Raw genomic sequence first — 27,511 nt, 5'->3', positions numbered from 1 at the left:
TCATGACGAATGGGAAAAATATTACCGTGCAGACTATGTGCTCCTAAGATTTTCAAATACCTATTGTTGGTACTTTACTTGACTCTGAAAAGTTGTTAAAACTGTAATGAAAGCAGGATGTACTTACAGTAATCAGTAGGCTCAATGGCTGCATCAGTGATTAGAATGAATGCAACACTAAAACTGAAGTCTTAGCAACCAAGATAAAGACTCATTCTAAACCTGGCTGGGCCTTTTCCAGGACAGAAGAGACTCTCCATTCAATTTACCGATACAGTATCACACTGAACAGCATTATAGTTATGCAACTAAGGGGGGAAGGTAGTTGTTAGTTGTTTCTTTCTGGCAAATTTAAAGGACAATAAAAATGATTTGACTCTATAAAGGTGGCTTCAGTAATGCATTAGATGAACCCAGACTGGCCTATTGCTCTGAAGTGGTTGAGGATCATTTAATTGAATTGATTTACTTTTGGCTATATGCTAGTTGTGTGCATTTGGCACCTTCTTTGTGTGCTGCTCATTACTTTGTTCTCCAGGTAGAAAGACAGACCTTCTGGGCAAATGACACAATGACTCATTAAACCCTTTTAGCCAGCAGGCAGTTGTTATTTATGTCATTTCTTTAATCACATTTTCCACATGACTGCTCTTTCCATGTCAGCCAGACATTTATCAGGCCTGAGCCAGTGCAGCACGTCCACCTGATCTCTCCGCTTACCTTATCAGCTCTGAAACTGTTACTGACATTATAAAATTTGTTTAAATACACTGAATTAACAGCTCCTGGTGGTTAATAATAATATCTCCAATTTCAAAGAACAACAGGTTAGAGGCAATTGAGTAAGCAGCTTATGAATACAAACAATTACATATGATAACAGCAGCACTGTAAAGTGCCTCACACATCTGTCTAAATAGTATGCGGAAGTGTATTACGTGATGAATGAAAGTTAATTTAATTGAAGTATCAGTCAGATACGTTCAATTTTCCTCTGCAGTTCAATTTTTTTTTCTGTCCACTACACACTAACTCAGTCTGCCTGTATATTGATACAACTTACTCAATTTGAAGATCTTTAACCAAACTACATGTTTCTGACTTAGCATTCTTTTTTTGCCCTGGATTTCAAGAACTTGGAAAGGGATCCCTTTCTTCCTTCTCCTCCTGCTCTATCTTAAAAAGAATAATCTGAGAGTCCATTTTGTTCCCTAAAAACTCACAGCTTGCTGCATTAGATTGAAACAAATATAGTTTAAGCTCCCTTACTTTGCTGCCAGTGTGCTTCAGTACTGACCTGGAACAAACCTGCTAGTTTCAGTTCAAACATTTTTAAGCAGCTACCTTCCTGTGCTGTGTGAGCTTTTTCCAGCATTCAAAGAAGGCCAGACACAAGATAAGAACACTTGTCTTCACTGGGATCTTGAGAGGACTGAAAACACAGAAAGTGCAGAGTGAAGTTAGCTAGCACTAAGCCACTCCATTTCCTTCCTTCTGCTTATACTCATACATATATGAAAACAAACTTTGTATTATTGAGCATTTCGGTCGACTGAACTTGTAGCAAGACCTTTTAAAAAAAAAAAAATTAAAACAGGGATGTCAAATCACCAGCCAGATCGAGCCCGTGGACCCATGCCATCCCACCAGCATCTGCATACTGGATGCAGCACACGCAACGCCTGCTCTGGCCCACCCAGGATGCAAGCCGCTTGCAACATCCACTCCAGCAGCTCTGGTAGAAGTGCTGTGTACAGAGCAAGCGCTGAATCCAGCGTATGAAGGACTCCCTTCTGCCGACACCATGCTTGATTCATCGCCTGCTCTAGCCAGTCTGGGATCTGGACTTCATGTAATGCCCACCCTGGACTGGCAAAAAAACAAGTGTAGACACAAATGTAGCGAAACCACTGCAACTTTAACACTGGATAAAGTAGTTCATGTAATTTTGCTACATTTATATCATTCCCAGATGCCCTATATGTAACAATTAGAATGTAATAGCTGCTGTACTTTTGAAACAGCTCCAAATGTGTATCCCTATCCTGCAATGTCATGATAGACAAATATGGACATAATTTTCAACACTTTTTCTGAGTAAGGGAACATAAAAATAGGGCTAGGAAGTGAAGAGACAGAGGGGAGTTCAAGAGTTCAGCACCAACCCCAACCTTGTCAATTTCAGCTTGAAAATAAATGTTCAGGTTAATGTTAATTTCTGAGAAACTAAGTTTATTGACTTAGTTTCTTCAGTCTTCACATTTCTAGAAATGGGAAAGTGAGGGAACAGGTGTCATATCACACCCTTGACTACTGCCTACTGTTCCAGGGGGAGCCCAAGTGGGCTCTTCCACTTCCCAAGGCAAATGCCACCTAGCCCTTGCCTACCAGACAGTGCAGCTGGCACCTGAAGGCACAGCTCACCCAGCACACTAGGAGAAGGCCAGGGGCAATTGCCAGCTGGATGAATCAGGACTGGAGTCTGAAGTGGTGCTGTTTTACCCCAGCCGAGTTCAGCAGGGCTAGGAGCTGGGACAGCACATACTTCAGTAGATGCTATCCAACTTTCCAGGGATGTAATAAGCAGGCTTATGACCCCTGCTGAAGCCCTGCAGATTTCTACAAGCAACAGTGATGGTCAGCAAGCTACATGGAGAAATCAGAGAGAACAAGGAGACAGAAAAGATCTGGGGGTGCCCTCTCTAAGTTGGCAGCTGGGGCTTCTGCCCCCCTCAGTCCTCTTAGTTATGCCACTAGGACCTCTCCTCAGGTCAGGGTCTAGTAGAGTGCACCTTCCACAGTAGCCACTTTCCAGTCCAGCCTGAAATGGCATCTCCCAGAAACAGTTGTTCCACCTGGAAGAGGCAGCAGCAGTGTTGTAGCACCCTTGAGAAGATATTGCAGCACCCCTACATGTTGTTATACCCCAGTTGAGAATCACTGTTCTACATCCTTCTTTAGCACTGGGCTCCACTGAGGCCTAACCTACACCAAGTAGACTGGTACACAGGTTTTTGCATGCCATGTTCCATGTAATTACAGCTAAGGTTATATTTTTTATTTCTTAATAGCATCATGTTGCTGACTAATGTTGAATTTGTGATCTCAGATCCTTCTTAAGTGTGCTAGTGACACGCCAATTATTCCCCACCATTCATTCCCCTTTGCCGCTGAGGAGTAGACCTATTTTATCCAATCTTCCTTTTCCATCCAATACAATCCATAGAACATTTCCATGTTCTCTTTAATATCTTTTGCCAGCTGTATCTTATTCATGCTATTCTTCTGTACACTTAGTGACAAATCTTTCTTTCCACTGCCTGTATATAAACTCCTTTGATTTCAGATAGTTAAGCAGCTGCTTTTGTAGCCACATCATTCTCTTGTGGTTCTTCTAATCTTTCCTCTACATTGGTGCAGGTCATCGCTGAGCTTCCAATACTACTTCTTTCAGAACTGTCAGCCCATTTACACTCCTTTTTTTATTTTTAGTCTATCCACCCAATAGGAACTCATCCACTTTTTCTCCCCAACTTTGTTGAAACTTTTTTTTTTTAAAGTATCCCTCTACCCCCTCACCCCTGCTTTTTTTTTTTTGCTTTCTTCTTCATTTCCCTTCCTTAGGATCATTGATCATATCATGATCACTTCCTCCCAAAATTTCAGACCACATTCACAAATGGGTTACCCATCTCAGTCAAATCATTCTAAAGATTCTGAAAATCAAAAATTGCAACCCACTCCGTTATCTACAGAACATCTAGTGCCACAACAGGATTCAGTTAGTTCCAATGCTATCCCAACAACATGCTCCACCACGACAGAAAAGATAAAATGCCCTTATAGTCACTGAAGAAATTAAGTAAGCACCCTGAAAATGTATCATCTAGGCTGCAGTCCTGTGAGAAGGAAATGGAATTTAAATCTAAGAATAAGAGACAATCAGATCAGTGCATTTACTGGACATAGAGATGGATATGTCATTATTGACCAAAAGAAATGCTCCATTATAGGTCTGGAGCAGTAATGCCATCTCATTATATTCTGGGAAACTTCACAAAGATTTAATTAAAAAAAAAACACTGAACAACATTCCATATAAAAAGTCCCACTTATCCTTTGGTTTGAAGTGAATCCATTCAATAGTGCATCAGATATTTTATTTTGAAATAAAGAGGAAAATTTCACATGATTTTAAGTCATCAATTTTTCTCATTTAATGATGATATGCTTTCTTGGACATATTTTTATATAAAATAAAGGTGCAGCTGAAATTTAAGGCCCAATTCAATGACCATGGAATTCAATGAAAAAATCTGCAAAATTCAAAGGATGTTTGACTAGGTCTTATGCACAGGGATTTCTCCCATCCCTATAGATGCTGGAAAAACTTACTGAAGGTTTTAATCAATATAGTGTCATTAAAGAAATAAACATAAAAAACAGGACTGGATGGGATTTTCTGGACATCATCCAATTCAACTCCACACAAAGTAGAATCACCTTGTTTAAACCAGGCTATACAAGCGTTCATCTAATCTGCACTTAGAAACGTCCAATAACAGATATTTCACAAAAAGTCTGGAACTGCTGAAGTCTTCTGCGACAAACCTGAAGATTGGAGCACTGTACTGGAAGAACAAAATGACCCAGAGCACTGAAGTCATAGGAAATGGATGAAATGCAGTAGTACAAACTGCAAGGTCGTGCATTTGCTGATCTTCCATAGATGCATCTGAAGTTCAGTGAGGAAAAAAACAATGCACATTGTTTCTGTGGTCTGCTTTTTAAATTGCAAATTATAGCTTGGATTCTGCAAATACATCATGCGTATGCTTACCTTTATGCGCAAGAAATCCCACTGACATCAAATGGAACAATTCTCATGTGCAAAATTATATCTGCATTTGCCTGCCAGATTTCAACCTAATGTTTGTGCCAGATGGCTGGATTTCCCTGGTGCTGTGGATACAGCATACAGGGCCCAATCTTATAAATAAGACCACTGCTGATTCTCAGGGATCACAGAATCATAGAAAAGTAGGGGAGGTGAAAGGGACCTCCAGAGGCCATCTAGTCCAACCCTCTGCCTGAGGCAGGATCATCCCTATCCAATATAACCCATACAAATCTAAGTGTCCTGCTGCTGCAAAGTTTTTTAAAATACACTCAAGAGATCCAGAACACAAGGCCATGCCCCACACTAGAAAGAAAGGCAAATACCCCTAAAAACTGTAGCAATCTGACCAAGGGGTAAAATTCCCTCCTTATTCCAAATGTGGCAGTTGGTGTGACCCTGAGCAGAAAGGCAAGACCCTCTAGCCAGAAACCTCTGGGATTTAATCCCAACAGAAGCACTGGCAAGCCCCAGTCAAAATCCACAGACTTGGCTGCAGCTAGCACCCAGTGCTTCTCAGGAAGGTAGGGAGAAAAAAAAAAAACAAAAACCCCCTGAAACCTGTAGGAAAAAGAGGGTAAAAAAAGTCTTCCCAGCCCCATGGGGCATCCAGCAAACCCAGATGCATGGGAAATACTAAATACCTTCTATTCTGGTTAGCAACCTGGGGACAGCAAGCAGAACTCCACACATCACAACCTCTTACTGGACAGACATAACTCCCCTTTCTGCATCACCTCCATAATTTTATCCCAGCCCTTTCATCTTCTTTTATAACCAAGCCAGTTGTAGAGCTCTTCTTCATTCTTTTGGTCATCTTCAATATTCACCTGCTAGGCTACAGAGCTTTTCTCATCTCCCAGCAATCCGTAGGGGTTAAAGGGGTGGGGAGAACTCCTGGGTTTCTAACTTGCTCTTTACAGAGCACCCAAGCACTGCTATTCCTCGATCATCCCTGATCAATGCTTACGTAATCTATTCTTGAATATCTGACAGGGAGTCCACTTCTGTTCCAAACAGATTTTACCACAACTTCAACTCTCCTATGAAATACAAATCTTCATTTCTACCCAGGAGAACTTTTACAATCTTTTCTCCTATGCCTGATGAAGGGTGTTTGTGACCGAAAGCTTGCAATTAAAGATTTTCTCTTGCAAAAATCTAGTTAGTCTAATAAAAGATATCACCTCTGCCATGAGTTCTGATTCATTTCACAACTTCCTTAGGCATTCTATTCCAATGCCTCACTGTTCTAACTGCAAAAAAGCTTCTTCCTGATATTCAGTCTAACCTTACTTTGTTGCAACTTCAAGCCATTAGCCCTCTTCCTGATTTCTGCAACAGAGAAATGGTATTCCCCCTCTATTTTATGGTGGCCCCTCAGATATTTGAAAACTGGTATCATGTCCCCTTTTAAGCACCTTCTCCATAAGCTGAGTGTGCCTACTTATTTCCTCATACTGCTTTTGACTTCCATCTCCTTTTATCACTTTTGTTGTCCACCTTTGGGCCCTCTCTAACTCTGGCACATCCTTTGTAAAATATGGAGTCCAAAACTACACACAATTATCTAGATGAGGACTAACCAGTGCCTCAAAGAGAACAAGAATGGTTACACAAATGAGCTGGAGGTATTCTGTACAAAAGTCCTCAATCCTTTTAGATTACAGGTGCTCCTCAATAGACTCAAGGCACCCTGATTGAGAATCACTGATTCAGTAGATCACTGTTTTAAGTACTATGTGCTAATGGCTTATTATGAACAGAGGAAAATCTGCTACTAATAAACTACTTTATTGCCACTGTCCAAAGAGAGTAAATAAAAACAGCCAACCTAGATAAATGATATCAAGTCAAACTTTTAAAACACATTTCAGATTTTATTGTTTGAATGACTCCTAACATAAGGAAAGCTTTGGGGACTTTTTATAGTAATTGTACCACCATAATTGAAAAACAGAAATATTTTTAATGCCTCATTCTCTGGGGTCCCATTTATGACTCTCAAAATTCACTTAAAGCAGAGAAAAACCAAGTTTCTGTCCCAGTTCTATCATGAAAGTCTTTCATTATAGTGAAGGTAGATATCACAATGACTAATCTCTTTCCAAATCAGTATGCAGTCATTCACATGGCTCCAGAGATCCAACTCAATTTTTAGTAAACTAGCAGCAGAAATGCAGCATAAGTAAAAGAAAGTAAAATTGCTGATATTCTTCCTCTCTGGGGACAGAACACTGTGACATGTATCAATATATTACATGATGAATTGGGAGCATTTGTCTCCTACTTTTGGTCTGAGAGATGGCTAATGGCCTACTGCAACTATGGATTCTGAGGCAAGCTGACAAAAGACATAAGTTAGAATATACAAAAACGCATACAGCATGTAATAGCAGTCAGCAATGAAAAATTATCTGAAGGAAGGAGAGCTACATAAAGGCTGGAAGTTTTTCATATGCTGGGTCACTGAGGTGAGGCAACTCCTAGATAATTACCAATCCCTGGTGAGAAACCAGCGACTATGAATTAAAGATCATAATAGAACCTATAAAATCTATCCAGAATCGTACTTTTCTCTTTTCTTTCTCCGTGTGTGTGATGCACACTACCATCTGCTGGACAAACTGCTGAAATAACTCAATAAAATGCAGGTTTCTTTTTGAGCAGAGCACTACTTTCCTAAAACATTTACCTGAGGCAGATGCAAAACAACCTGGGATGTGTGGAGACCATATAGTGCTGTAAATGACCCCTTCATGGCCTTTAAAAGTGCATAATGACTTCCCCACAGCTGGGTCCCACTAAATAAAAAGAAAAACAAAGTCTGCAGGCACAGTGTGGCAATACTTGAATCATATAATTTATACAACATTTCCTTAGCTTATTTTAGCATTCCTTACAGAGTTTCAAAAAAGCTTTTAAAATAATTTTATTTTACTAGGTTATGTGTACAATAAGGTTTTTACCTGCATATATGCACAGAATGTATATCAATCTTACACTACCATCTTTATTAAGAGAAAGAATAAAATATCTCAATATTACAGCCATTCATACCGTGTGCATCTGCAAAAATGTGGCCACCAAACACAATTTTACATATTTAAAACCATCCTTTGAAATACACCTGGCTGCTTAGCTATTTAGATGTTTTTGGAATCAGAAGGCTAAATGGCATACACATGAATGTGGGAGCACACATGTGCCCATTTACCCCTATATTAAATTAGAAACAAAAATTAAAAAAAACAAATTCAGCGGCCCTCTTGCAATCATTTTACACAAACCTCTGAAGGATATCACTGTGTATCCTGCACCTTAAGATTTCACAGGATCCTTCCTTTAATGCACACAATTGAGAGAATCCCTGTGTTTCAACAAATTTGTATGTGAAGGGCAATGTTACAAGCCAGTTAAAGAAGACATTACAGTACTGGTTTAAAGACAGAGGGGAAAAGAGACAACAAAAAACTGTGAAGTAGGGGTGCACCTATACAGATTGTGGGAGCCAATACCAATAGCAGATTTTTAAGGTGACATAATGGCCAATACCAATCTGATTTCCAATACAGCTTCGTGCAGCTGCTAAGTCTGTTGTGGTGAACAGGGAGGGAGGAGGGAAGGGGCATGGGGCGGGGCAGATCAAGGCTCCTGTGGTGAGGGAGAGAGTGGGGCAGGGGCTGGGGCAGGCTACAACCCACGCCACACAGATCTGGGGCACAGAGCCATCTCCTGCCCCTCTCCATCCCCCATTGTAAGGGTCTTGATCTGTCCCCCACCCCCACGTCCCTTCCCTCTCCGCTCCCCATCCACCATAACAGACTTACCAACTGCACATAGCTCTCCAAGCTGCCAGGCTGTGCTCATTGCCACCTGCGTGCTGCGCTGCAGCTGCGCTGCATGGACATTTATTGGCCAAATTCTCGGCCACATCAGGTCAATTTGCAATGCACTCAATTTTCTTTATATCAGTGCCGATCTGATATCAGACTGATGTATCGGTGTACCCCTATTATGAAGGGCAAATGCTGTTTTTGAACACAAATAAGGAATCTCACATTAAAAAACAAATAACATTATTTGGCCTTCCATAAAAAGTCCAACATACCAGTTTGGCTGTTTGATCCCATGAACCAGACACCACTAACTGCTCTCCTCTGGTTTGGCTCCAGTGAACACTATAAGCCTACAAATTATATAACATTGTTTAGAATAGCATTAGCATCCAAGCTTGATTTTCCAGCTAACCAGAGTTCCATTAAGAATATTTGGATTTTCAGTTTGCATCATACTCAGCTGAAAACGTGCACATCTGGCACTGAAAAGAAGTCAGTGAAGCCACTTACCTATGTAGGTTATTTAAATTCAACATCTGAAACAGTCTTCAAGTTCTGTTTTTTGTTGTCATATAAATAAATACCCAACACCAACAGACAAATCTATTAATAAAGGAGTAAGTTTGAAATGTGTTGAGTATTTGTTGTGAAAAGACTCCAATATCTCTTAAAGACCTCCATATCTCTTACTTCTTTGCACACAAAAGTACTTTTATAGAGTTGGCTTATTTAAAAAACGAGTATCATCAATAGAAAAACTGATTTAAGGAACAGAATAATTAGATATGACAAATTTATGCCCTTAAGGACCTCTGTTTCATATATTATTACAAACAGAATCACTATATTAAAAGAATGTTAAGATTGCAAAACTAAGCAACATGCAAGTTAAGAAATTCTAAAATTAGGGCAGATGTCTTTAGTGTGAGGGGAGAACAGTATGCCAAGTAAATAGTTCAAAGTACAGTTGCTTCCAACTTGCATTTCAGCCTTTTCCAGATTCAGGTTAGGTCAGCTGTTTTTATCCAGCTGTCGATTTGCTGCACACACATTAGCGATGTTGATATGAAAATGAGGTATATGTCTGGCTGTCATCCTCATAGAGCTGGCAGTGCTAACTGCCTATTATCTCAGAACCACATAATGCCTTACATATACCAGACTGCATATTACACCTACTGTATTCAAGGGTGTATGAGAGTCGAGGTCCTGGAACAAGCCAGGTTGTTTTATTCTCTTCCCCAATACAAACACAGGTGCTCCAGCAGCAGCTGGCTTGAGCAATGAGGAAAGGCTAACAATGCAACAGAAATGCTAACTTTCAGAATTTCCGTACACAGCTACTTGATTTTTAATCTTAGTACTCCAACAGTGCTAGCTGTTGCATTATACCAACAGTTGATACTTTAGGCAAGAGCAAACTAAAATTAAGAGAAAAGTAAAAGCTCAGGCAAATAGACAACAGTAAATTCTAAATGCATTTTACAGAATAAAATCAATGAAAGCATTCTTTTGTCTTACATTCCAATGGGACTATATTATAACTGGAGCAAATCATGCGATTAAATTAGCTTTGGTTATTCATGAGGTTCAGCAAATGGCTGGAGCTGGAACAAAATTCAATGTCCTTTGATAATAAAGATGTGCATTTACATTAAAATTGTTTTTGCTTCTTGAAGTGGGAGGATTGAATCATATTTGGAAAAACAGAAAATCGATCCCTGCCAATTTTACCATTAAAACTACTATAGATGCAATGGCAATGTCTATTAGAAATGTCAGATGTGTATTAAGGATTAAGAAGGCAATCAATCATCTTAAAAAGCATTGTCTGTTGGTGATTACCACAAGGTATTAATTATATGCTTTTCAAGATCCAGCCTTTCAGTGAATGCTTATAAGGCCTGATCCAATCCTTCCATATTTCATAATAATCAGTCAGCCCACGTGAGTGATGTTGTCTTCTAACCTATGGCTGGCTGCCTTCAACTCTCCACACCCCATGTTAAACCAAGAAATTGACAGAAAAATGTATCTGGCAGACAACAGATGGTGTAGCTGAATCAATAATAATCCTACAGACAGTATTACAATTACAAAACAATATGAATAACAGGAGGTGCACTAAACGAAAGATCTTAGGGATCATGTTCTACTTACATTTTTGTACAACAAGCAGCATAAAGCCCTTGGACACTTATCATAAAATAAACTTGAAAATTGGATAACAAAAATAATTCACCTACAACAATTTTTCATTTAAAATAACACTTTATAAATAATTAAAACGGTGACCAAGTCAAAGAAGCAAGTTTACACAGAAAAACATTCACAGGTGACTACACTCACTTGGACTTCAGCTTTTGCTTCACAGGCCATGAAGCACTTGAGTCTTGTGTTAATTTATGACCAGGAGTGGATATCAAGTTATTTGTTACTACTTGGACACCCACCAGCTCACCAAATAAGTTGTGATATTATCTGGATAAAATATATTCACTAACCCACACAACAGGGCAGGAAAAAGCTAATGATGACAAAAGCTGTGTTTAGTGGTATGCACGGGGAGAAAGAAAAGGATGCAAGGAATAGCGAGATAGAGTAAGAGAAATAAGCAATTATAAAGTAAGATACATTCAGTACTATATTGTGTTGCCCTCTTAAAAACATAATAAAGACTGTGGAATACAGTAAGTCTTGAAACATTAAAAACAGGAAGTAGATCAGAACACAACTCAAGTGAAATTGTGGTGAGGCAATACCGCTAACTGCAGTAGATAATTTCTGTATAGCCCTAAAGAAAACTAAGTTATAGTACTATACTATCCTCCAGAACCTACATAAATCCCATCTGGATCAGGCTTTGTACAATTTGGTCATTAGTATATAAGAAAACACATGGTTATTACATAAGAAAGCATATAATCATGAATTTTCCTGAATAAAAAACCAAGTAAATTCTATGATCGATTACATCTAAGCAGCAACTAGTGCTTCCTTTGAAAATACTACAGGTGGTCCTGTATCAGCTTTGGTAGAAAGAAAATGTACTACTTTCAACCCCAATATCTGTTTGGTAACTATTGCTCTAGAACAGTGGTTTTCAACCATTTTATAGTTCAACCTTTTTATATTCTAAAGGGGGGTACATATATTATACCCCCCCATTAGATGCAAAGAACCCCTCGGAAAATGCTAGCTATTATTTTTCACTAGATTTTTTACTACAGAAAAATAATACAGCTGTTCTTTGGTTGTGAAGAATCCAGACCACAACAGGGCAGAATGTTTTTAACAGTATGGATTTCTGCTGAAATCTCTTGGTTTACCTTGGAAATCATGTCTGCACACCTAACAGTGCTAACAGTATGTGGCAATCTGTGGCACCCTTGAAAGGATCTCAAGGCACCCTGGTTGAGAATCACTGCCATTAATGGAAAACTACTTTAAGTGATCTGTGTTGGTTACCCATCAAGTTATGGATTATCTCTTAACTAGACCTAATGTCCATACAGCATATGTTTAATAACTATTAGATTTCTCAACTTCCTATCACCACAAGAAACTTCACTGTGCCTCAAAAAAGTTACACAGATAAAGAAATGTCAAGCTGAGGGTAATATGCCATACTAATCCTCTTCATAGCTCCATGCAAAGCTTTAATTATAACCCTGACATACCACACGCTTCAATTTTGCACACCAGCCATGAGCACTTGGTTACATTGCTAATGGCAGTGAGAATTTTTCATCCCTTTCCCCAACGTGTTCCAAGCAAACTGAAGTGTTTTTTTATAGATGTTCCAAGCCTTATACAGAATTGGCGAATTCTTTTTCAACAGAGTGAATGATGCCCGTGATGTTTTAACATCTGGATTACTTGGCTTGCTTTGCTTGTGGTTTTATGATCAATCATACATACCAAATGGCAGGGGCGGGGAAGGGATGGGGAGTGGACTTTTTTTGTCCTGCAACAAAAGACACTTTAGGTTCACAGATGAACACTTCCCTTTGAGGGTCTGAATTACACCAAAGCTGCAAAGGAAGTGAGATCCCTTTAAAACTCCACATTGTTATGCTCCACCTAATTTTCAGGCTCGGCTCATTTCCTCCTCTTCGTTTTCCTCAACTTTTCTTCTATCCCACTTCTTTTGCAGCATACTTTTTACCTATTCCACTTCCCACTGACCCCAATTCCATGACGTCTACCATCTGCAATCTTAGAAAAATTCCCTCTCCTTGCATTACCTCTTCTCCTCTTCTTAGGGTGCTTCATGTGTTTACCACAAACACCACTACCTTGGCTGTAACACCAGCAACAACTACTGCACCCTGCAAGAACACATGGCCCACCAGCTGATTTTCACTTATGGTCTTGAGCACCAATTTGTTGTCATACTGTAGCATCATGGAGGATGTCACCTTGCCCCATGTCAACAAGTTACATTTGGCCAGCATGGGTTGGCAGCTGGCCGTTCAAAGATATAGCTATGCTGAAGGGTAATGACTCTCCTAAACAAGCCTAGAAATGTAAGATATTTGTCTTGCATTTTATACCTTTAACTTTTCTTATGCAGCTAAGACAAATAGGAAGCTGAGACTGAAATGTATTTAAAAGTACTTAACCCCTGAAGGTGGTATCTGGGAATTCTTTCCAGTGCATTTTGTCAGTGGCGTCACAGTGGGCAATGCCTGCCATATAACTCCCTTCAAGAGAGCAATCCTGGCAGAAGCAGAGGCTGACAGGTGTTCAAACAGCTTGTGGGATTTTTCTGGCTCAACCAAAGCCCCAAACCTCCAGAGAATCAGCAATATGCAAAAGGAGTTCTTGGAATGCTTTAAATGTATTTGCTACTGACACCGCTTCACCCAGCAAGAACAAGAGATCTTTAGGAAGCAAGACAGGATACTTATATCACATCCCTGGATTCTGTGCTTCTGGCACCTATGGCGTAGCCAGGGAAACCACTGATGAGAACTTGTATGGGAATACAGAGAGGTTTGCCTGGCCCTAACGGATCTTGTTAGTAAAAAAAAAAAAAAAAAAAATCCAGTCTTGTGTGCATGACATGCACAAACACCTACAGTAGAGACCACACTAAACATACCTAAAGAACAGCTGTATTTCTTACACTCAATACACTAGTCTTCCTTGAAGCATTTCCTGTCTAACCTACCATAGCAATAAATACTGCTGTGTTATACAAGGAGTCATTCCAGACTGACATACTTGCTGTCTGGTCTCCTACCCAACTCCTTATTCTCTGCTTCAGTAAATACCAGACACACACATGCACAGACACTCATTAAAAACCTTGCAGGAAATTTACATCTATACTACATTGTTAAAAACCTTCTCATGTAAGTCTAACATTGCTATTAGCTGTCGAATATTGTTTGTCATCCATGTCAGTTCACTCTTAAACTTCATCTGAAAGATCCTGAACTCTTTACCTTGCACAACCTCTGGTTGATTGTACAAGAGCCTATATTCTGATCCCATTTGTGAACTGACCCTTCTCTTTACTATTTATATTACCCAGCCACTTATCTCTTGCTGTTCTGAGTACCTGTGCATGGTACCAGATAAGCACTCCCTGTATGCTCTCTCTCTCTCTCTCTCTCTCTGTGCTCTATTCATTTCCACTAAGTTCTATACAGTTAAATAAAACTATTTTATTGATTTCCTTCCCTTCCAAAAAGCACCATTTCAGAAGGGCCTGCCAATCATAAATCTATTCAATGGCTTACATCAAACACACTGCTGTACTAGATCAGCCCTGATCAGTGGTCTATTTAATCTGTAGCGGTCTATGAGGAACAAATACTAGATATTTCTTTCATTTAAAGCCATATAAAACACAATTGTGACATATTCTGTGGAAAATTTTTCTGAACTCAGCAAGTTAGTGACTGGTTTATGTCACTCATATTACTTTATACAGTGCAAGAAATTAGCTATATTTCTCAAAAGATAGTTTGTAAGAAGCTACTGGTCAGCAAAACTGCTTCAATTCAGTGCCCTTCTTTGAAGACCATATTGCTTCAGATCTACAAAAAAATAATTCCTCATCTTTATGAGGGAGCTGACATACCATCATTTATTTTACAAGGCTGAAGTTCCTATGAAGGAGGAAAACCACATAGCGTAACCATTTTTTTTTTTTTACCTATAAGAAAACTACATTTTATATAGATACATACATAAATAACAGATCTATTGATCTATCTATCTGTCTATAGAATCTAGTCAGGCACAGATCAATAGACAGACTGACTGATCCACATACATCTGTATCTATTTCTCTTATGTGTGTGCGCGTGCGTGCGTGTATGAATCGGGGGAAGGGGGGGCAGCAGCAGGGGAAGGGGAGCAGCAGGCCTGTGCCTGATGCAGGGAGTGTGGAGGAGGACCGGGCCCGAGGGTGTGGAGAAGCCGGCCCTGGGGAGGAGCAGCAGGCCCAGGCTGATGTGGTAGTGGGACAGGAGTGGGCTTAGGGCTGACGTGGGGGGGACGGGGGGCAGGGAAAGAGTGGGCCTAGGCCTACTGCTTCTGCTGCGTTGGGCCAGGCCTGCTGCTCCCCACCCCACCACCGCCATGTCAACCCATGTCGGCCCTGCAGGTGGTGACAATGGAAGGGGGGGAGAAGCAGACCGAGGCCAGCGCTGGTGGCCTTGCCCCTCTGCAGCATCCTGGCCCCGCTTCCCCCACCATGCCGCCACCGCCACCTCCAAGGAGCAAGGGGCAGGGGGCCAAGCCAGCTCTGGTGGCCTCCCCCTCACTCCACTCCATCATCGCCCCCTGCAGGAAGCAGGGCAGGGAGGGTGATGCCATCTCCCTGTTCCATCTGCTCCGTTGACAGGGACATGGGATGGAGGCGGTGGCATCATGGTGACACTCCACCACACTACCACCTACTGTCCCAACGCTGTAGTCACACTCTGATTGGCTATTTCAGTAAAGTGTTATGGACAGACAGACAAATAGATTAAGGCTTTCATAATATTATAATATATATATTGTGTGTGTGCATGCACATGTGTAGATACATATATATATATATATATAGATGCATAAATGCACGTACATACATACACACATATAACGAAACATAAAAAAATACCTTATAATACAGCATTATTTTATCTTTATTAATACTGTAGGGGTAAACAAATTGATTTTACAAAAACGTTAGTCTTGCTATATTAATCCAAATCCAAAATGGCTTTGAAGTTAAGACAACCCCCACCCCAATAATTAGATTCTATATGTAGAAAGTATAACTTTGTTATAATCTCTATGTACAGAATCTATTTGGTGGAAGGACATCATAAATGTGTCCCTTTAGCTGCTGCGGTACGGAAAGCAGCGGTGGGGGTTAAACAGCCAGACTCCCACCCCTTTCTCCCCATCCCATGCCACTCCCCATACTTGTACCTGTTCCCCCTGTCCCTGGCCTGGTGCTGCCTGCCCCTCCGTGCCTGTGCCTGCCTTCACCTCCATGCCCCCCTGAAGCATGCCTCCCCCACCTGCTCATCCCAAAGCCTGCCTCTCATCCCTACTCCCCCACTACAGCCCATCTCCACCACCTCGTATTTCCGCCAGCAGCCTGCACCCACTGCCCACCCCCCAGTATACCTGCCCTCCCTAGACTCCCTGCACACCACTCGGCCATATCTTCTACTGCAGCTCTGCTCCCCTGGAGCAGTCAACAGCAGTAGTGGCCCTGGCCCTGCCCCAGCCCAGCCTGGCATATGAGAAGTGACAGCAGCTTCCCTGCCTAACAAGACATTCCAACCTGGGACAGGTGGCAGAACACATCTGGCTTCAGCCTTGAGCCTGGGACCAAAGTCAAAGCTGACCCCCCAACACGCCCCCAATCTACCCCAGGCTGATACTTAAATCCTAGACAAGGCTTTCCTCACCCTCCACCCCTTGCTGACTGGCGGGGGTGGGGGAGAAAGCTTGTCTTGGATTCACGTAAATATGGAAATTCTGTCAATAGATTTACTGGAAGGTTGATCATACCCATATACAAAACCATGCTTTTCTCAATGTTTCTCCTTAAACATGGCTGTAATCTCTGGATTGTGTCCAACTCTTCTCTTTAAATTGTGAAACCCTCTGGCTGAGACCTGGTCTGTTCACTAACACTTCTTATGAAGCCAGAGGAATTACCATTGAAGGACTACTGCTATTTAACCCCTGTGAAGAATCAAGAGGACAATCACTGAAACATCCCATGAAATGTGTTAGTGTCACATGACTAAATGTCACCAATTCCACGTGCACTTTGTAGTTTAGCTCATGTTCAAAAAAATTTGCTCCTGTTTAGCTCACTTTTAAAAGGTTACATATAGCTCCTAGCTATAGGTTATGTGTAGCCCCAAGCAAAGAAACTCACATTTGGAAAAGTGATTTGGTAAAAGTAACCCCTCCCCCCAACTTAATAATGCAAGCAATAAAAAGGCAGTGGAGTTAAAGTTTCAAGTGTGCCTCTTTTACCTCCTGAGTGTGTTCTTTATACACTTGCAGTGGACCTGTGGGTTTAGCCGTGTCCCAGATCTGCAGAGATCCATCCCCACTAGAAGTGACCAGCACATGTTCATTGTTCTCACTCCATGTCACATCAAACAGGCCATCACTCCAGTCAAAACTAAACCAGGGTAATCAAGATATTCATCCATGAGAAATGACTTAATAAGTGGTTGGATCAGTTACATTCAAAGATTTACCAACATGTTCTTTAGGGTACTGTATTCACCATATGTCCATAAGAACACTGGTCTCAAAGAAGAGCCTTACAGATGGTAGTGGTAAACACAGAACAGTCTTCAGGGTTATAATAAAAACATAGAACTTTCTATAGAACAGCAAACTCAGAAGACAGCAAGTGCTTAGTAGATTGTTTAATAGCTAAGAGCAGCAAGCTACCTAATTATCAACTGAAAAATAATATTCTCTATATCCTAAAGTTGAGTTGCTTACTATACTTAAATTTAAGACTTCTTCTCAGATTATGCCAACCAATCACTTTGCATTTCAATGTGTTTCAAAATTTTTCTTCTAGTCGTGGCTCCACCAGTTTTTAAGTGAGACACAGCTGAGCTGTGAGGGGTGCTAACCACCTTAGAGCAGGGTGTCAGACACATAGCCCATAAACAGGATTTGGCCCGCAGAACCATTGCATCTGGCCTACCAGCAATCCAGTGCACTATTGGAAGTGTAGGTCCACAACACCACATACCCCTAGCACCGCACACCAGCCAGAACTCTATAGCACTGGGCAGTGGCACAAAGCTGGAACCGCGTGGCCGCCTGGAGCCACATTTGGGCAGCAGCACAGAACTCCGGCTGGTCAGCAGTGACATGAGCATGCAGCAATGCTGGACTGAGGGCATGCAGCAGCGAGAAGCCAAGGGTATGCAGAGGGATGGAGCGTTAGCCGGGTGTGTGCAACTGAATGGAGCCATGTTTGGGTGGCAGCACAGACATGCTGTGTAACCCTGAACCCATGCTGCCACCTGAGCACAGCACCATGGATCCAGTGTGGAACAAGCCCCCAGTGGGGCCAATGGTCTGGATCTGGCCCTGCAGAGAGGCTGCAGCTGCAGGCTAGGGCTGGGGCTGCACTGGGCTCTTCTTGGCGGGGGCTGGGCTGCACTCAGGGCACGCAGTGATAGCACTGGGAGGGCAGCTATAGGCTGGTTTCAGCCACCCGAAAGTTTGCCATAGACCCCCCAGCCCCACCTCCCAGAGCTGCCACCCATCCCGCTCTGAGTGCAGCCTGGCCCAGCCCCTGCCGGGAAGAGCCCAGCGCAGCCCCAGCCTCCAGCCTGCCCATACTACATGTGCAGATCCAGGGCACATGCCCCACTCCCATGGGGTATACACAGCAGTGGGAGCTGCCCCTCCTACCCCTGCATCAGTCCCTGCCCCAGCCCCACTCCCTCCCTCACTGCAGGGGTCTTGATCTGCACCCCCATGCCCCTTCCCTCCCTCTTCCACCACAGTAGACCTACCAGCTATACGCAGCTCTCCATGCTGCCAGGCTGTGCTCCTTACTGCCTATGTGCTGCACTGCAGCTGCGCATACGCACAACCCATTTATCAGCTACATTATCGGCCACATCAGGCAAAAAAGCCAATTTCTGATATAGCCAATTTTCTTTATATCAGTACCGATCTGATATCAGACCAATGTATTAGCGCACCTCTACTTACAGGGAAACATACAAAACAGTATCTGGCTCTACTCCTTCAAGCCCATTCAGTGGGGAGCTTAGATGAAAGCACCTATGAGATGACACACTAGTTCTGAAGGAAGACACAACATTAAAGTATGACAGCCGATTCCTCTATTACCCCTAAAATAATGCGTGTCATGGGTAGTGTGTTACCTTCAACTTTAAAAATGATATTTAAAATTAGAAGCAAACAAAAGGAAAGCAACTTGTATTTAAGTACAAAGATGTACAGACTCCATAACAGAGATTCTAAAATAACCTGGTCAGTCTTTGCACGACAAGCTATATATGGAAATCTTTCCATTTTAATAAGCAAAAATGTGTTACCTTCTGAGAAGACCAATCCCAGTTTCATTTTGTTCTAGCACTGCTAGTGTCCCACAACCTGCAACAACAAAGCAGAACAAACCATCAATTGGCTTAATCCAGTGGGAAATATGAAACAAAGGTTTTCAGTCAATGCAAATATGGAAGGAATATGAACCTCCTTGACAGACTAGGACAATTAACTGTAGTTACAGGTAACTTGTTTGGGTATACTTATGTCCATCTAGATACGGGGTGGGTAAAGTCTGACATACAGGCCATATCATGCCTGTGGAAGACTCCATTTCCCAGAAGCCCCTGCCCACATTGCTGCAGCTGGTTTCCAATTAGACCCCAGTAGCGGCGGCACTATGACAGCGCATGACCAAGGTTTCCATGGGGACTGGCCCCAGCAGTACTGACAGGGCACATGAGTGGGCGGGGAGCTGCTCTGGGGCTGGGATCTTGCAGTGGTGACAGTGTGGTCTGGAGCCAGGGCAGAGCTGTGATCTGCCCGTACACCCTGGCTCTGCCTTGGTCCCAGTACCCACGAGCAGGTCCCCACCCAGCCACGTGCCCCACCAGTGCTGCTGGGGCTGGTCTCCATGGAAACCCAGCCGCCAGGCAGTCACGACATTGCTGCTACTGGGGTCTCCATGGAAGCTGGCTGCAGTGATGTGGGAAGGGGCTGCTGGGAAATGGAGTCCGGCCACAGGCAAAATCCACCATTTTGCCCACTCCTGATCTAGATAGTTCATTAGCACCGGTTTTCTAAATATCTACTAGAAAAGTGGGGAAAGGGACAGCTCATGAGGGAAAAAAGCAGGAAAACACTTCTCATACTTTTCCAAGAAGCTTTATGTCACAGATATACTCGTATAGGATTTTTCAAGATCCAGTGAGAATATACTGGAGATAATACTACAGCCCTTCAGACAAAAGATCTGATAAAGCTAAAATTTACTGTGGATGAAGTGAGATACTCAATCCTAAGAAAACCATACATATGAGGGAGATGCTCATAAATAGAAAAAAAACAAGCCCATTTGTGTCTAAACATGTTCACATACTGTTCTTACAAGACTGGGTAAAACCTCAATCTGGCAATGGGACTACAAGAAGGGAGCTGGGACCTGCCTCTGCTAAGAATAGAGAAAACTTTTTTCTTCCAATGTATTTACCCTGCACATCAGACTACTTTTCAAGCTACTCAAGCATACTGCCATCACAAACTTAGCTTTCCCCTGAGAGGATTGTTCTGGATTGGAACAGAGGACTGGAAGAGGCCCCCACAGGCCACTAAGTCTGCATTCACAGACACTGAAGAACCCTTCTTCCCCTCATTATAACTCTAAATTCTTAAGCAAAACTACGAGAAACAATACTCAGTTTCTTCCTGGCCCCAACTGGCAACCAACAAAACCCTGTGGCATGGGATTCCCAGATACCTTTCTACCAGCAACAGGGATAAAAATACAGGAAAAAAATCTGGTTGGGAGGGAAACTGGCACCAAGGCTCAGGGGCAAGGACAAATGTGAAGGTCACTTTCTGAAACTGACCATCACCCATTAGAAAAAAGAAACAACACAAATCACATCTGCATAACGCAGAAGCAACAAAAAAGGTGGTAAATCACAAAAGTTTTGGAAGATGTTGATAAGATGTACACAGTTTAGGAGTCTGATGATGCATTTGCAGGTAACAAAAGCTTTTTACCAAAGCAACTTTGTGAAGAGATGGAAATATGTGAGCTATTTTGGTTCCATAATAATTATACTAAAAAGACTGTACATTCCATGTTTAGGTATACAGACGCTCCTCTATCATGGTAATTATATGATGAACAACAACACAAAAAGAGCAGCAGCCCCTCTTGCTTCCACTTCAGTGAAAGGGGCAAGCAGCAATTGATTTTAAGGCAGGACTGGGCCCTCAGTCCTGAATCTACCAAAGCATGCCAAACTAACTCTTTAGAAGTAAGTTGTTTCAGCCAGGCTTCAGAAGGCACACACTTGCATGTGAAGTTACACATTACATTTACAATATACTAAGGGTATTTAAAATGTGAGCATACGCGTATCTTAACGCTTAGTAACTTGTGCAGGCATTTGAGGGAAAGAGATTGGCTTGCTGCAGTTATTTCCTGTCTGAAAGGGAGGAATAGAAAACAGCAAATAGGTTTTGTTATGCTTTGTGGCTCTCCTTTCATTTGTTGTGCAGAAAAGCAGTGGTGTGAGGTTGTACAGGTTCAGGCTTCTATGTACAGCATGCCCAGCTCTATACCATCATAAGAACATGAGAAGTGCTGTACTGGGTCAAATCAATGGTCCATTTAGCCCAATAGTCTGCCTCTGACAGTTATATCTTTTATTTGTCCCAAGCAATCAGTGATGTGCCCTTAGTGGCCACCCTCATCAATGGGGGCTTATAGCTCTGCTTGGTGGGCTTTGGCCCACATTCTGGAATGGCACATCAAAAGGCAGAGTGGCAGAAATGGATGCTAAACAAGGAGAGCACTGAACTGGTTCTCTCTGGAGTGATCTACGCCCTTTTCAATACCTGCCCCAGCATCCACCATTACTGGTTTAGAGATGCCAAAGGAAACATCTCCAACCATTTGGTTTAATAGGCCATCAACAGTTGGATCATCCACAAATTTAAACTGTCCCTTTTTTTAACCTGGCTCTGCTTTCTGCCTCTGCCACCCCCTGGGGCAATGAAATCCACAACATGGTGTAAAAAAATAAAATAAAAGGACTTTCTCTTGTTAGTTTTAAACCAGTCACCTACTAATTTCAGTGGATCCAGTCTTGTTGGGATCCCACCAGGGATCTTTTTCAGGATCCTCTACTTATAAGCTGGTGTAGCCAGAGGTCTAAACAGCCTTCTTAGGAATTAGGGGATCATAGGAAAGCAGAGCTAAAAGGGACTTCACAGGACCATCTAGTCCAGCCCCCTGCTCAAGGCAGGACCATCTCAGCCAAGTGCTTGCCACACCTGCTCTTGAAAGCTTCTCATGACAGACAGTGTGCAGCTGTAGTCACAAAGGCAAATAGAGAGGGTAGATGCACATGTGTTCATAAAGAGGAACTGTAAGCAGGTTATTTTATCAAGGTAACTCTGTTTCTCTTATTCACCTACTTCTGTTCTGCTTCTGGCATCAGCAGCTAACATTCTAGCATGGTCTGATATGCAGAAATACTTGAAACAGTTAAGAGTCCTTCCATACACAATGAGGCCAACTGATGATAATGCAAAGAGAGAAGAAAATACAGCTTAGACAAGTCTATACAAGCATTTATTTCTAAATGCAATGCATCAAATTGGAGAAAGTCCAGTGGAGAGCAACAAAAATGGTGAGGGGGCTGGGGCACATGACTTCTGAAGAAGGGCTGAGAGAACTGAGCTTATTTAATCTAGAGAAGAGAAGACTGAGACATGGTTTAATTGCAGCCTTCAACTACCTGAAGGGAGGTCCAGAGAGGATGGATCCAGACTGTTCTCAGTGGAGGCAGATGACAGAACAAGAAGCGATGGGCTCAAGTTGCAGCAAGGAAAGTTTAGGTTAGATATTGGGAAAAACTCTCAAGTTAGCCAAAGAGGCTGTGGACTCTCCATCCTTGGAGGTTTCTAAGCCCCAGGGAGACAAAGCCTTGGCTGAGAAAAGATGGCTGGGGACGGCCCTGCTTTGAGCGGTGGGGTTGAACTAGATGACCTCTTGAGATCCCTTCCACCTCCATTGTCTAGGACAGCATTTCTCAAGCTGTGGGTCACAAGAATATATGAAAGGATCCCAAACACACTTTAAAAAACACATCAACAAACTTTAAAAATTGATTCTCCTTTAAAGGAGGAAAATGTGGGGAAACACAGTTTTTCCCTTGCAGGCTGGCAGAGCTCAGGCCCCCTCGTACCTCACACACTGGTGGGGCTGGGGCCTGGATCGGGGCTGGTCACAAATGGGTCCTGGTACAAAAAAGGTTGAGACGCACAAAAATTGGACTCTACGGAGATGCCACCGCTTCCCCAGGCAGCCTACTGCCGTACCGGCTCTCACACAGTCAGGAAACCGCTCCTCACCTTCATCCTCGGCTCTGCCGCCCCTGCTGCTGCCCCCCTACTGCCACCTGCCTGTGCTCACCTGCGATGCCGTAGTGCTGCGAGGTGGCGCACGCCACGCGCCCCGCCAGGTAGGGCGAGAATTCCACTGCGTAGCCATGTCTCCCTGGCAACCGCAACACCTGCGAACGCGCCGCACTCCCCCCGCCCGGCTGCATGGCCACCGAGCCGGCCGGCGCGCCCGAGACAGCAGCGAACTACTGCGCAGGCGCAGTGACCCCCTCCTGTTGCTCCGGAAGTGTCGGGGTTGGGCAGAAGCCGCGCAGGTGCCATCTTGGGTGTGGGCAAAAGGAGGGGGAAGGGGGGGCTGGGACTGCCTCTAGTTAGCACCTTCTCTTGGTTGTGCTGCGGGTGTGGCGCTTTGCATCTAGGGGTGTAGGTTGGAGCGATTTAGTCTAAAGGCATAGGCAGATAAGGGTCTTTGGGTAAATGTGATGTCTTTTATTAGACCAGCTCAAATCGTTGCATCCAATAGCTTTGCATCCAGCTTTCCTGCCCTCCCAAGCTGAGCGAGGGAGTGGGAAGCAAGCCCAGCTTGGGAGTCACAGGGTGGCAAAAGTTGCAGCCAGTTAAGGGAGCTGGCAGTGCTGCACCCAGCTTATATTGAGCTTGTGCACTGCAGGGTGTGCAGGAATTGTGAGTTGCCTTGAGATACTGCAGGGTAGCAAGGTGTCATGCATTAGATGCCCCTGGGGCTTTGAACCCTGAACCCTTGGATGGAAGTCTGGAGGTTTCTCTCTCTCTCTCTTTTTTTTTTTTTTTGGGGGGGGGGAGAGGGAGGAGGTTGGCTGGGGTGTGAGGCTTTGGTATCAGTTTCTAGGGCAGTGTTTCTCAAACCATGGGTCATAACCTGGAAGTGGGTTGCAAGAATATATGAAAAGATTGGGAGCAAACTTTAAAAATGGATTCTCCTTTAAAAGAGAAAAGTGGAGGATGCGGTTTTTCCCTTGCAGGCTGGCTGAGCTCCAGTCTGAGAGGGGCTGCTTGGGAGACCCCTACTCCATATTCCCTCCAGCCCCATCAAATCCTATCTATATACGGATAAGCAAAGATAGTATGTAAATCCTGATTTTACACTTGAGAAAACAGAGACAAACGGAGATTAAGTGACTTAGCCAAGATGACAGGATATCTATCACAGACCTGGAAAGTGAATTCTGTTCTGGGATGTAAAGTCCTGCTCTTCAGGCTCATACTCAATACCAAAATCCTAATTATAATAACAATTGTAATACCCACATTAATATGTAGTCCTTAAATTGATAATCTTGAACCTAAATTACTAAAAGCAATTCCAAGAATTTATCAGACTCTCAATTAAAAAAAAAAAATAGTTGAAATATGTGTTTGAACCAATTCAATGACTGAAGAATAATGGCATGTACTGTAGAGACCCAACGCCAATTGTCAAATTCAGACTTCGTGTCAGCACAGACTTCATATGACCCAGTAAACAGAAAACGTCATAGCATCTCCTACACTCTCACACTCTCACTGATTGCTTGGGACAAATAAAAGATATAACTGTCAGAGGCAGACTATTGGGCTAAATTTATAGGATTAAGTTATTACTGGGTGTAATTTTACATTGTGTTATTAGACCAGCTCAAATAACTGGGCCAAAATGTACCCTCTATATCATCCCATTAAATCAATAGGTTTGGCTAAGGCATAAAGTAAAAGAGAATTTATGAGGCAGAAGTTTGGTCACATACAGCCTTCAGTGACCAAGAATGAGTTCTGAAATTAAAAATGGTTGCAACATTGAGCCTGGATCCAGAAAAAAGTAATACACAAGTGCAAAGTCCACACTTATTTACTTTGCTGTAGCAATTTCCATATTAATTTGCAGACAAGTTATCACTAGCACATCAAAAGTGTTAGGAAAGTTTCATTAACTGCATTTTTAAGCTATTTTGCAACTCTAGCCGGAAGGTCAGTATCATAAATAACAAAGTTCTGCAAAGAGGTTGTGCAAAGCTTTCTTTTACAAGGCAGAACCAGTTCTTTCCTAGAACCAGTTCTTTCCTAGACTAAACATGAATGGAGAACGCCTTAAAGAAAATCTTTCATAAACAGCCTTATTGGGCAAAATATCAAGACATATATATATATGGATACAAAAAAAAACTCCAACCCCCCCAACTCATTTATTGTAACATAAGCCCCAATCGTTCACTCTCACAGAAAAACCTCTAAGAAAAGGCCCTGAGGAGTCACTTTCCTTGGAATGTGCAAAGGCTAAGGTCTCACATTGTCCTGTGATTTTCCCAAGCACGTGTGAAAATTTCAAAGAAATTCAGGGGCTATGTAGCAAAGGCAATCCCTAGCAAAGGCAAGGACCTCGTGACTTGGTATTTGCTCTGCCTCTCAATGGCCCTGCCCCAGTTTCCTAGCTGTGGGGCTGAAGGGGCTTCCCCTGGCTACACTTGGACACAGAGCTTGTGGAAAAGATAAAAAAGCCTGGGACTGTATAGTATTTTCCACTTATTTTATATGAACAGAAGAGGAACAGTGAGTCCTAAAGCTCTGTAAAGTCAATAAGAAAACTTACATGCTTCTAAGGTCACTTTCTTACCTTTCCTGTCTGTCTTCCTGCCCACAAATGAAGCCCAGACTGTCCAAAATCTAGATGGGGAGGAAATGGTGGCATCTCAGAAGTCAGGTACCAGAAGCCTACTTTGAGGTAAAGAAGAAAAGATGTGTGTGCATACCAATGCAGGATGATCTTGGCTATAAATATGTACAGAATCACATGTGAAACTACAATAGCAACTAGCAAGTGAAACCATTTGGCAAGCTAAAGCACCTAATGCAGAAAATTTTGAGAAAGGACTCATGATCTAACAATTAAGGAAAAAGTTGTTTTGCAAGCAGAGAGGAGAAATATAAACAAAGCTTGGAAACACTGCTTGCATTTTCCTGCCCAACCTGCAGAACCACAAATTTATTTTCTAGTTATTAAAAATATGTTGTTAATATTCAATATGAAGGACAACCAATATCAACGCTATTTTGTTTATCCTAGAGTCACTTAATGTTTCTTCAGCCCAAAAATATCCCCGCCTAGGAGTGGACAGCAGGTGGCAGCCATGTTCCATCTAAAAGTTAAGACAAGAAGGCTGAGGGAGAAGCGCTCTAACTTTCAAGCTTTACTCGTAAGTGCCAAGGGTTAGGTTGGGAGCAAGCAGAACACACGTTAGCTCTTGTGGGGCGGGAGGAGGCGGTTGCAGAAGGGCAGGGCTCAGAGCCTGCCTACATGGGCCAAGCCCAGCAGGTAGAGAGGGCTCTCGCATACCTCCCAATGTGCCCTGCAGGCTCCTTGGGTTCCCCAAGACTCCTAGATGGAGCCAAACAAAAAAGCCACCACTGATTGGCTGGTGGACATCACAGCTGTCCACCTGGACCTTATGCAGGAGCTATTAGTCATCACCACAAGCCACCCTGTGCATGCCCACCCAGTAACACCCTACACCCACCAAATGTGTGCATGTGTGGGATGCCTAGGTTTGGGGGGGTATATACACATATATATACATATGTGTGAGTGTGTGTGTGTGTTTTCCAGATGCCTGTATTGTGTGTGTGTGTGTGTGTGTGATGTATGCCTGTATTCCTGCCCCCAGTCCTGGTGGTCCTCACCCCACACAGTAGCAGGCTGTCTGAATCCGCAAAGCCCTGACTAAATAGTTCCTCCCCTCCCCAGAGTGCCCCTGCCATGGCCCCCACCCACATGGGTAACTGGTGCTGCCTTAGTCAGGGTGTCAGCGACTGGGTGGGATGGGTCCCCTGTGGCAAAACTTACCAACCAGTGAGTGGCTGCGCTGCTCCCAAAACCGGCCGCAGAACTCCCAGAAGTGGCTGTGGTGCTTCCAGAAGTGACCGCAGCCTACATCCAACACTTGCACTCCGTGGCCAATGCTCGCGCGCACGGTGGGGGGGAGTGTACTGGCACTCCTGCCTGCCCCTCTCTCCCACCGCCCATCACCCAAGTGGAGAGTGCTGCCAGTCAGGGAGTGCACCAGCTCTCTCAAAGGGTGCATGTACACCTCTGTGCACCCCCTATGCATTGCCACTGCCAGGCCATGGGTGTCCAGCCCCC

The 27,511-nt window shown here is 43.0% G+C and overlaps 1 protein-coding gene across 1 annotated transcript in view; it reads right to left on the bottom strand.

Moving 5' to 3' along the window:
- PEX7 (peroxisomal biogenesis factor 7) overlaps positions 1 to 23,604 on the bottom strand; it is a 73,648-nt gene extending 50,044 nt beyond the window's left edge. The window contains exons 1-5 of the mRNA XM_090040096.1: positions 23,432 to 23,604; positions 19,311 to 19,368; positions 17,242 to 17,392; positions 9,009 to 9,086; positions 7,593 to 7,701 (exon numbers count right to left, since the gene is read on the bottom strand). Of these exons, the coding sequence (XP_089896222.1) occupies positions 7,593 to 7,701; positions 9,009 to 9,086; positions 17,242 to 17,392; positions 19,311 to 19,368; positions 23,432 to 23,567 (532 nt within the window). The 5' untranslated portion in view covers positions 23,568 to 23,604. The remainder of the gene's footprint in view (positions 1 to 7,592; positions 7,702 to 9,008; positions 9,087 to 17,241; positions 17,393 to 19,310; positions 19,369 to 23,431) is intronic.
- Positions 23,605 to 27,511: the final 3,907 nt, after the last annotated feature.

Source organism: Crocodylus siamensis, chromosome 1 (assembly GCF_052110815.1).
Source record: "Crocodylus siamensis isolate JL-2025a chromosome 1, ASM5211081v1, whole genome shotgun sequence".
Taxonomy (NCBI): domain Eukaryota; kingdom Metazoa; phylum Chordata; order Crocodylia; family Crocodylidae; genus Crocodylus; species Crocodylus siamensis.
This window is presented reverse-complemented; position numbering and strand designations above follow the sequence as displayed.